At 39.0% G+C, this 11,750-nt stretch overlaps 1 protein-coding gene across 1 annotated transcript; it reads left to right on the top strand.

The window, feature by feature from the left end:
• Positions 1 to 9,203: 9,203 nt before the first annotated feature.
• On the top strand, positions 9,204 to 11,337 carry TIGD2 (tigger transposable element derived 2). Its single transcript, XM_044681180.1, has one exon. The coding sequence runs from the start codon at positions 9,452 to 9,454 to the stop codon at positions 11,036 to 11,038; it is 1,587 nt and encodes a 528-aa protein (XP_044537115.1). The 5' UTR covers positions 9,204 to 9,451; the 3' UTR covers positions 11,039 to 11,337.
• The last annotated feature ends 413 nt before the right edge of the window (positions 11,338 to 11,750 follow it).

An 11,750-nucleotide genomic window follows, 5' to 3' on the forward strand; every position in this document is an offset into this window, starting at 1 on the left:
ACAAAAAGAGTTTCTATAAATATTTTTGTACATATTGGTCTATTTCCTCTTTATTTTATCTCTTTGAAGTATAGGTTTAGTAGTGTTATTGATGAATCAAAAGGCATATACAATTTAATAATTTTGGGGGCATGGGTCCAAATTACTTTCCACAGCTGTTTGACTAGCTCATTTTCTCACATTCCCTCCAAATCTGTCAATTTCCTTTTTTTTTTATCATCTTAGCCAGTTTGAAGGTAGAACTTTTGAGTTGTTTTAATTTCCTTTTTTTCTCTAATTCTTAGTGATTTAATGCATTTTTTCAAATGGCTACCGATAACTTTGATTTCTTTCTCTGAAAACTGCATATTCATATCCTTTGTGTACCAACTGAGAAATAGTTTTTTTCTTGAAAACTTGAGTCAATTTCCTATTTATTTTAGAGATGAGACCTTTATTAGAGAAACATGCTGCTGAGATTTTTTTCCTCCTATTTTTATTACATTTCTTCTAATTTTGGCTACATTGGTTTTGTTTGTATGAAACTTTTAAAATTTAATTTAAAATTTGTTTTAAAATTGTAATTAATGTGTAAATTAAATGTAAGAATAACAATTATTCCTACATCTCATAATGTCCTCTATGTCTTGTTTGGTCCATTTCCCATTATCCATAGATCTAACAGGTAAATAAGTCTATCCAGCACTAATTTACTTATGGTATCATCTCTATGTTTAAATCATATACCCATTTTGACCTTATCTTGGTGTAGGGTGTGAGATATTTGGCTATACTTAGTGTTTGCCATACAGTTTTCCAGTTTTCCCAGCAGCTTTTGTCATATTATGAGTTTTTGTCCAAGAAACTGGGATCTTTGGACTTATCAAACACTAGATTGCTGTGGTCATTTATAACTATATATTGTGTACTTAATCTATTCCATTCATCCACCATTCTACTTCTTAGCCAGCACCAGATTGTTTCGATGATTACTGTTTTATAATAGTGTGAGATCTGGTACTGCTAGGCCGTCTTCACATTTTTTTCCCCACTAATTCCCTTGATATTCTTGATCTTGTTCTTCCAGATGAATTTTATTATTTTTTCTAGCTCTATAAAATAATTTTTGAATGACACTGAATAAGTTTTGTAATTGTGTTTATATACTTCTTGTGTTTGTCTTGGCAAGTAGACTCTGTGGTATGCTATACCATATAGAATTATTTTGAATGGAATTTCTCTTTCTCTTGTTGCTGGATTTTGTTGGTAGTATATAGAAATGCTGAAGTTTTATGTGGGCTTATTTTGTATCCTGCAACTTTGATAAAGTTATTCATTATTTTAACTAGTTTTTTTCTTGTCTCTAGGATTATAACATCTGCAAATAGTGAGAATTTAGTTTCCTCATTGCCCATTTTAATTCCTTCTATTTCTTTTTCTTCTTTTATTGATATAGCTAACATTTTGAGAACAATAATGAATAATAGTGGTAGCAGGTATCCTTGCTTAACCCTTCATATTATTGGGGACATTGTGTTTTTAATTCTATGGTTTAAAAAATGTATATTGTGCCAAGAAAATGATGAAACTCTAAGAAACTTTTAGAGTTCTTCAATGACTGTTAAAGATAGAGCAATAGCTTAGGGTGTGAGGAAATCAAGTATTTTAAGTACTATTGTAAACCTACTATGAAAAAGGATATCATACCAAACAGAAAAGGAAAGTTGAGTTTAAAATAAAAAAATGCCAAGAACAGATAATCTATTATTCAGATATATCTTAATTAATACTTGGAAAACAAGAAATGTCCTTAAAAGGAAGCTAAATCTTGGAAGGATTATTACTGAAAGCTCTCTAGTATCACATAGCTTCATGAAATTAAAAGAACAGTTTAAAAACCAAACAGCTGTTAAGTCCTGTTGAATGGAAATGCTTGTCATGAACAAGAAAAAAAGAGAAGGGAGGATAAAATATTGGAAAAAGATAATTTTTTTACTGATAAAACTTTTTTTCATTCAAGGTTTACCCAAATCTTTACCATAAGAAGTCTATATCTGTACATCTTCATTAGCCTATAAAATATCAGCCTCAAAAAGGGGATTAGAGATTTCTTACTTTCAGTTGGGTTAGAAGTCCTGTCACCTGGAGGAAAATGATGAATTCTCATATTGACATATTGAGAAACAGAAATTTTCTGGGATTACAAAAATTCTCAAATGCAATATACAACATTGTAACATGCTTAATAAATGTTTATTAACTGATTGTTTTGCACTTCATTTTGCATCTGCTGCCCAACCTAGTTTCAACTCCACAAAACAAGATGCTTCTTAGCTGCCCCCACCTGCTTTCCTGCCTAGCATGTCCAGGAGTTTAATGAATGTTTATTGTATTAGAATGGATTAATTGACTACACATCACAAAAGGTTAAGACATGAATCCAAGAGATGTTTAAATGATTTGAGAACACATGTAAGACCATACGCACCATGCTAGAAAAAGGAATCTCTTCCATTTGAACTGAAGATTCTGAAGATCAGCTGGCAGGATGAGGTACCAGATGATGAAGCCCTTTCTCAAGCCAAACTGCCAAACATTCAGACTCTACTGCAGAGAGAGCAGCTCTCTCCCAGATGGGCTGGCCACATCCTTTGAATTCCAAATTTGCCTAAAAGACTGTTTGATAGAGATCTCACACGAGGGAAGCTCACACAAAGGTCAGAAGTGATACAAGGATGCTCTCAGGGACTTGTAAGAATTTAAATTTAGGTTTTATGCTAAATATGAGAATTCTAAAGTAATATTGTGGCCATCGATTTAAAAATATTACAGCTTAAGTCAAAATGACTTTTAGCAGCTTTATTTACAAAGAGGTGGAAAAAGTGAAAGTGGAAAAATGTAGATAAAGTCCTGACTAGCTACAAATACCCTAAGTTTAATCCAAATGTCTCCAGACCACAGATGTGAATCAGAAAGTGAATCTCACCAGACTCCAAAGTCCTAATTAGGAAGCTGAAATCCAGAGAACCAGGAGACACTAAGACTGCCAAGAATCTCACCAGAACTCACACTGAAGGGAGTGTCCCACCAAAGCGTCAAAGAGCAGAGAGGGTCTCCTCACCAAAGAACCAAGGAAGGAATCACTCTATCTACCACTGCAAGCCTGGGCAAGATCTAAAGAAAGAGTCTCACCAATGCAGAGAGAATGACTGAATCCTCAAGCTGGCCTTTTTAAAGCAGTTTTCTGGAGGTCACTTCCTGTCACTCCCCCACTTTACGGGAACCAATCACAGTTTTTCAATTTGCCAAGATGGGGGAGAGGGGAGTGACCTTTGGAAGTGTGAGCTTACTCTAGTAAATGAGAACTCTCTTACTTAGAGTCAAGTAGGGGTACTTTAAGTTCTTGATTTGTTTAGCTAAAAATAGACAAGGGGAGAGTTAATCCTATCTTCACAGTATCTTTGAAGAACTTTGGTACCAATTGTAGGACACAGGAGATATTGGCACAGGGCCTTTGGGTGTGGAGTGCCCGTATCAAATAAGTTGCTATGTTCTCTGAGCAAAGCAGAATTGCAGTAGTTCAAAAGAAATACAAGAAACTCAAATCTAGACATTTCCATCCTAAATGATCATACAGGTTGATTTGTGCCAGACCTGTGGCAGAGTTTTCCAAGCTAGTATTGATCTGATCAGCCACTGTTGGGTACATTGTGCACTGACCCCAACAAAGTGATGTCATTTTGGTCCTCTTCAAGTACAAAGGACAACAATCAACCAACTACCAGCCAGGCACTGTTATAAGAGTTGGAATAGCCTCTGCCCTCAAGGATCTCACAATCTCCCGTGTGCAAATAGCAATGTATAAACAAGATATGTATATTATACACACACACACACACACACACACACACACACACACACGCGCGTGTGCATGATAAACTTGAGATAATGAAGAGAAGAAAGGTACTTATATTAAGGAAAACTGGGAAAGACTTCAGAGGGAGGAATTTTAAGTGAGACTTAAAGGAAATTAGGGAAACCCGTAGGCAGAAATGGAGAGAGAGCATTCCAGGAATGGGGAATAGTCTGTGAAAATGCCTGCTGTCAGGAAATGGCATATTAATTTTAAAGAATAGTAAGGAAGTCGGAGTCCCTAGATTATAGTACTCTACGTGGTGCCTGCTCTCAAGTCGTTTAATCTATCTAAATAAAATGCTTATTGAATTGTTCCTGACTCAGTTTCTCTAGTTTGACATAAGTAAATACACATTTGATTACTTTGTCTTAGTTAATTTGTGAAGCACAGTATGTAGGAGGTGACACTCGATCTAACTTTTGTTATTGGGGTATAAAAGAATCTTATTAAGGAGGATACTGTGATATATACTTTGCTGGATGATTACAAAGTATTTTTCAGCTCTCCTCCTTGTTTTGAGAATTCACTCAAGCTACTCTCACACTCTTTATCACTGACTAAAAACCCATAAAACTACTATCTGACTAAAACTATAATCCTTAATTAAAAGTAACTTATTTATGTTAAAAGTGTCTCCAAGTAGACAAATCATTTAGCCAAAATGTCTCAGAGGCTAACTGACCAGAGTGTGACTCTGAGATGGCACTCAGAGTCTAGGCAAGCAGGTCTCCTCTCACAACAATTCTCAAAGTAGCAGATCTGACAAATCACGATGAATTTCCACAGTGAGGAAAGTGGAAAACCCTCAAGATGGTTTCAGAGTTCTCTTTCTTGCCTATCACAGCAGAGCTATATCTAGAGAGCAAAAACTGAGTTGGTTGGTCTCTTCAGAAGTTAGAGACCAACTACTCCCAGAACTCTGCCTGCTCTTCTTCAAAGTTCTAAGCTCACTTCTTACCTCATCTACTCTTCAGTCTCTGGGACAACTCTACAAATTCCTTATCTTATCAAACCTTATCAGTATATTATGAATTTCCTAATTTCCTTACTATACCTTGAAGAGACATAAGGATTCTGGGATGAAAATAGAAAGAAAAACATTCCAGAGCTGGCAGATAACCTATTCAAAATTATAGTGGTGACTGACAGAATTTATTGTATGGGGACTGGTACGTAGATCAGGTTGGGAGGAACCTAGGAAAAGGTATAAATAAAATATAAATATAAATATAAATAAATAAAAAGGTATAAATAAGAAAGGGTCTTATGAAATTGCCTTGGAAAAACAGGCTGCGGCCAAACCACAAAGGGCTTTAAATATCTTACAGACAAGGGGAAAGTTAGGTGTCTTGGTGAATCGAGAGCTAACCTAGAGATGGGCTTAAATCTGGCCTCTTCTGCCTTGGAACCAATATTAAGTATTGATTCTAAGATGGAAAGTAAGGTTTTAAAAAATAGGGTAGTTAGGTGGATGGGTAAGTTTGGAGGGAAAAGTAATAAGTTTCTTTTCTGATGTTGACTTTAAGACACCCATTAAGATGATCCAAGTGGCACTTAGTTAAGGAGTTTAGGAGATAAGATAATATATAGATTTGGGCATCATCTGGAAAATCATGATAACTAATATTTGTTAAGATCATCGAGAGAGGAAAGCCTAGAGCAGTCCTAGGATACATTAATGAATATAGAGAAAGAGCGGAAGGAAAACAGAATAAGCATTTATTAAATGCCTACTCTTTGCCAGGTACTATGAAAAGCACTATATAAATATGATTTCATTATTTCTTGTAATAACCCTGTGAGGTTGGGGCTATTATCACCCCTATTTTACAGTTGGGAAAACTGAGAGAAAAACAATGGATAAGTGACTTACCCAGGGTCACATAATAAGTGTCTGAGTCAGGACTGTAATTCAGGTCTTCCTCACTCCAGGTCCAGTATTCTATGCTCCTTAGCTGCTAGTGGCATATGAATGATGGATCAAGCCTAAAAGACCAAGAAAGTCAGAAGAAGTAGAGCAAAATGTCATGCAAACCAAAGAAGGATTAGAATACCCCAAAGGGCCAAAAATGTTGAATACTGCAGAGATGTCAGTAAGGATAGGGACTGTGAAAAGCCCTTGGTATGAACAATTGAGAGACCTTTTGTAATTTTGTAGAGAACAATTTTAGTTGAGTGGTAGAGTTGGAAGCCATATTGCAGGGGATGGAGAAGTGTACAAGATTTAATGAAGTAGGGGCAGCTAAGAGGCTCAGTGGATAAAGAGCCAGGCCTAGAGACTGGAGGCCCTGGGTTCAAATGTGACCCCAGACACTGACCCTGGGCAAGTCACTTAACCCTCATGGCCTAGCTCTTACTACTCTTCTGCCTTGGAACCAACCCATAATACTGATTCTGAGACAGAAGGTAAGGGTTTAAAAAAAAATTGACCTGAGGGCCCTTTCAGTTCCAAATCTATGATCCTGTATTATTTCTTTTAAATTATTACTATGTTTAATGTCTTCCTTCTATCTTCTCAAAATCATTCCCTAAACTATTATGCTAACCTAAAGAAGAAAGTAAGTCTCAGTTCCTATTAAGGCTACAGGCTTTCCTCTGTAAATGAGATGAAGTTGCTGTCAACTTTTCCCCTTCAAGCTAAGACTCTTAGGAGGGTAGATGGATAGCAGAGTGAGTACCCGATTTATCTGCTCTGTAAGCATTTGCTCTTTCAGTGACTTCAGGATAAGGCAAGTAATTCAATTTTAGTGGGAAATACCGAATATGAATTAAGAAAATACACGCTTTATTTTCTGTCAAACAGTAACTCATGTTTATGATAATTTTCTGCAGGTTTCTAATTCTCGGAACACTAAATTAAGCCTTCATCCATCTTCACTTCCCCACCACAAGTAGCAAACTCTTCAGGAAAGAATATTTTAACATTTTCGATTCCACCAACCTCCCTTACCACTCCTCAGGAAATAACATTTAATTTGGGGAGTTGACCTAAAAACGCCGGATTTAATGTAATCACACAGATAGATGCCTTTCGAAGCCCTGCATACAGCGGCTATTCGCAACTCCAGAAAGCTGCAGGGGTTCGGTTCTAACCCGGAACCAACGTTCCCAGCTCTGCTCCAGTTGCCCAGACAGCAGCAGGGGCGCAGTAGCCAGGCAGGGTAGGGCCTCCTGGGGAACCTTTAGGAATGACGCGCGCCTGCGCAGTTCTCTGCGGCCGTATTTTTTTCACGTTTGTAAACACGCTCCTTCTCGGTTTGCGTCTCCCGTCCCTTCTTAGTCTTGGGTCCGTATGTTGTAAGCAATGGTTTTTTCCCTTCGTCTCTTATAGAGAAGAGGCAGCCGTGCTTGGCAGGTTGTGTGGCGTGTGCAGTGCAGAAGAGACGATTTTGGGCAGCGAAATGCTGGCACAGGACTAGTTCTTTGGCCAGCTGACTGGAATAGAGAGGAGGGACTGCAAAGGTGGTCTGCCCAAGGAGCGGCCAAGACCATTTTGGATGCCCTCTCAGATCTCCTCATATTTCTGGCCAGTCTTTTACATTCCCACCGATACAGTGAGAGAAGCTGAATCAGGACCTAATTTAGGTCCCTCTTGTTGATGACGCAATTTCTCTCGCTCCCGGACCTCAAAGAGCCCCAGGAACCCGAAGTTGGGGAAATGGGGGTTAGGGGACTCCACGCTCAAGCTCACTCCGGGTTGCATAATTAAGACTGCAGGCCTCGCCCCTCGGGGAAGCTTCGTGTTGCTGGGAGGGTCTTACTGATTTCTTGACTGTCCCGCCGTAGCACGCCATTGGCTGATGATCAATTTGAGGACGCACCCCTTCTGCTTCTCCCCACCTCATAGACGTAATGTTCCTGTGTTGTCTCCTCCTTTCTCCGCCCCTTCGATGACAAAACCAGCTAGCCGTAATTTATTGACCTGCAGCCCTCAGTTAGGAACAGAACTGGCCACGCCCTTCCCCAGGTGGCTCCACCCTCCTCGTCAGCTGATACTGCCCCTCCCTCCAGCTGATTCCGCCTTCTCCCTCCAGATGGCCACGCCCCTTCCCCCCGCTGGCTCCGCGTCCACCGGGACCGCTTCCCTAATCCCGCACCTTCCGGCTCCGGGGCCACGTCCAGCCTGTGTCTCTCCTTTCTCACCCTGATCCTCCATTTGCGCAGCCGCTGCCTAGGGTCTGTGGAGGGGGAGGAGTTTTCCGAGGACCCCTTGTCCCTAGCTACCTTGCATTCGCTTCGGGTCTCCGGCATCCGCGGAAGAGGAATCGGCTTGTCTCCCCTTTCTCTCCGCTCCCTGCCAGCTGGGGAGGCGGCCCAAGATCCGGTGTTGCGGGCCGAGGCGCCGGCGCTCACTCGCACTGCCCTCTTCTGTGCCGGAGGAGGTAGGCACCCGAGGCCCCTCGGTACCCCGCCCCGTGCTGCCTGCGCGCTGTGGGTAACAGCCCTCTAGTCCTTGCACACTATGATAGATAACGTTTAATGTTGCTGACAGCGAGGTTGAAATCATGTTTTTGATGTTTTTCTTTAGGTCTTGGAGACTCAGCATTTGTATTCAACCGTCAGTTGGCCCACGGTGGATCATCTTACTCCTGGATCTTTGTAACATCTCCCTCATTGGTCTTTTTACCTTTACCCTCTCCCTACAGGTCCTGATTGTGCTACCAAGCTTGTCCTTGATGCTTACATATTTTACCAGTTGACAACACCTCCCCCCTACTTCCTCTTGTCCCAGTTGTCATCTACATTTATGTTAGGTATAATAGAGCTGCAGAAAACAAAGTCCTCCACTTGTTTCTTCTCAACTATCTTTTTTTTAAGTTTTACCTTTCTTACACTTCAAAGTACAATAATCATTCAAATAACCTTTAAGAAACATGCTCTGCTTCCTATATAACTTTAGACAAAGCTGTATCACTCCTCTGATGAATCCCATCCTCTCCAGGAAGTCTTTCCTGACTAGAACCTAATCCACTTTTATATTATACAGAACTATAGGAGAATTCTTCCAACTCATTTTGAGTGCTATATTCCAAGTCATTGTCCCAGTCCCTCCAAAATTAGGTTTCTGTTAGGGAAGGGGAATCTAGCATTAAGTCTTTGTACTGGAAGACGGTAAGGCATCATATTATTCCTATATCCCTTCTTCTTCTCCCAGACCCCCTAGTCCATGAAAGGAGCACATGCTGAATTGAGAAGCAGAGAGATTCCAAGTAGGAGGTTGTAAAGAGGTTGGAATGATAATTGGAAACTGGGAAAAATTTTAAAAGGAACTTCTTTTGGCAAGAAATAGCATTTCCTACCAGATTCCTTGGTATTTGGCTTTGTAGGTAATTTCCCAACCTCTCAAAATATTTAAATCAAAAAGCATTTATCAAAATCTTGTACATTTCTCAATATCTGCCATATACACTGAGTCTCAGGAGTGAAGAGAAGAAAAAACAGACTTTCAAATTCCATTATCTTCTTTCCCCTATCTAGAATTTCTGAATTGCCAAAACCCAGAAAGTAAGTAAGGACGGGATCCCATCTTTTGATTGTATAAAGCATAAAGTTAAAATGTCAGGAAAACGTAAGCGTGTAGTGTTAACAATTAAAGATAAACTTGACATTATAAAGAAACTTGAAGAAGGTAGCTCTTTCAAAAGACTTTCAGTTGTTTATGGGATTGGTGAATCAACAGTTCGGGATATAAAAAAGAATAAAGAGCGAATTATAACTTATGCAAATAGTTCAGACCCAACAAGTGGTGTATCCAAACGCAAATCTATGAAGTCATCGACATATGAGGAACTTGATAGAGTTATGATAGAATGGTTCAACCAACAAAGAAATGAGGGGATTCCAGTATCTGGGACAATTTGTGCAAAACAAGCAAAGTTCTTCTTTGATGCTTTGGGGATGGAAGGTGATTTTAATGCATCATCTGGCTGGCTAACCCGTTTTAAACAACGGCATGGCATTCCAAAGGTTGCTGGTCAAGGTACAAAGTTAAATGGGGATGAAACAGCAGCCAGTGAATTTTGCTGCAAATTCAGGGAATTTGTTGAAAAAGAGAATCTACAGCCAGAGCAGATTTATAGTGCTGATCAAACTGGATTATTTTGGAAATGTCTACCATCCAGGACTTTAGCTTTTGAAACAGAACACAGTACTTCTGGATATAGGTCAAGCAGAGAGAGAATCATTGTCATGTGTTGTGCTAATGCCACTGGTTTACACAAACTTAATCTTTGTGTAGTGGGGAAAGCAAAGAAACCTCGTTCATTTAAAGGAACTGAACCTTCCAACCTCCCTGTCTCTTACTTCAGTCAAAAAGGTGCATGGATAGAGCATCCTGTTTTCAGGCAATGGTTTGTCAAAAATTTTGTGCCACAGGTACGGAAGAATTTAAAATCCAAAGGTTTACTAGAAAAAGCAGTATTGCTTTTGGATTTCCCACCAGCTCATCCAGATGAAGAGATCTTGAGTTCAGATGATGGCAAAATATTTGTGAAATATTTACCTGCTAATGTGACAGCTTTAATCCAACCTATGTGCCAAGGAATTTTAGCCACTGTGAAGAGGTATTACCGAGCAGGTCTTCTGCAAAAATACATGGATGAAGGTATTGATCTTAAAATGTTTTGGAAGAACCTCACTGTGTTAGATGCTATTTATGAAGTGTCAAGGGCATGGAACATGATAAAGTCAGTGACCATTACAAGAGCATGGAATAAACTTTTCCCTGGTATTGAGGAAAACATAGGCTTGAATTTTGATGAGGGAGCTATTTTAGCTGCTAACTTAGCCACAGTTTTACAGCATACAGAAGGTTGTGAAAATGTTGATATTGAAAACATTGAAGACTGGTTTGAAGCTGAGAATACTGAACCGAGTTATGATGTATTAACAGATAGTGAAGGGACACAAGGCCAGGTAGACCAAGGTGACCACTCAAGTGAAAATGAGGAAGTAGAGGAAACAGAGCTTATTTCACAAAGGCACATTAGCCATAAATCTGCTCTTGAATGGACAGAGAATTTACTGGATTATCTGGAACAGCAGGATGATATGCTTCTGTCTGACAAACTGGTACTGAGAAGGCTTCGAACCACCATAAGAAAAAAACAGAAGACCCAAAATAATAACAAAAGTCAGCAATAATGTTTTTAAGTGTTTGTGACTTTGTGACTATTAACTTGCACTGAAGCTTCATTATTTTATTTAAAGTGTTGTTAATTCCAAAGCAAAATACATTTTATGAATGAATTTAGGATTAGCAATGCCACTGCTTTCTTACATTAACACTGATAATTAAGAGTTAATCTGTAACTTTCCCACAATTTCTAATTTTATTTGTATTAATTTGATCATGAGCCTCATGAGGCCAATGATCATGTATCTTGTTTTATACCCAAATGACATAGTGTCTAATATAGGGCTATCCACTTTGGGTTTCTCAATAAATTATATATTCATTCACTTCAGTGAACTTCAGTTTTCAATTTTAACATACAGGGAAAACTTCTTATTCCCATGACATTTCTCCGTAGGAATGCTTCAAACAGCTCAGCAAAGATTTTTCTTTAAAATATGTTCACCATTATAACAACTGGATCAAAATGGATGAAAAGGCTAAAGCCTTCAAAATGTAGGAAGGCTTAAAAAGGGGTATTTAGAAAATCAGTAATCCAGCTTTGATGTTTGTGAATGAAGAAGATCAAAATATCCCCTTGTATTGAAATGATTTTTATCTTCAGCTGTGAGAAGAAGCTCTCAGACAATCCTGGGAATTCTCCTTTATTTTGTCTACTGATCATACAGAATTAGTTCTTTAAAAATGAAGTTGGGAATAATAAGTACTTCATGAGTGGTA

Source organism: Gracilinanus agilis, chromosome 6 (assembly GCF_016433145.1).
Source record: "Gracilinanus agilis isolate LMUSP501 chromosome 6, AgileGrace, whole genome shotgun sequence".
Lineage (NCBI taxonomy): Eukaryota > Metazoa > Chordata > Mammalia > Didelphimorphia > Didelphidae > Gracilinanus > Gracilinanus agilis.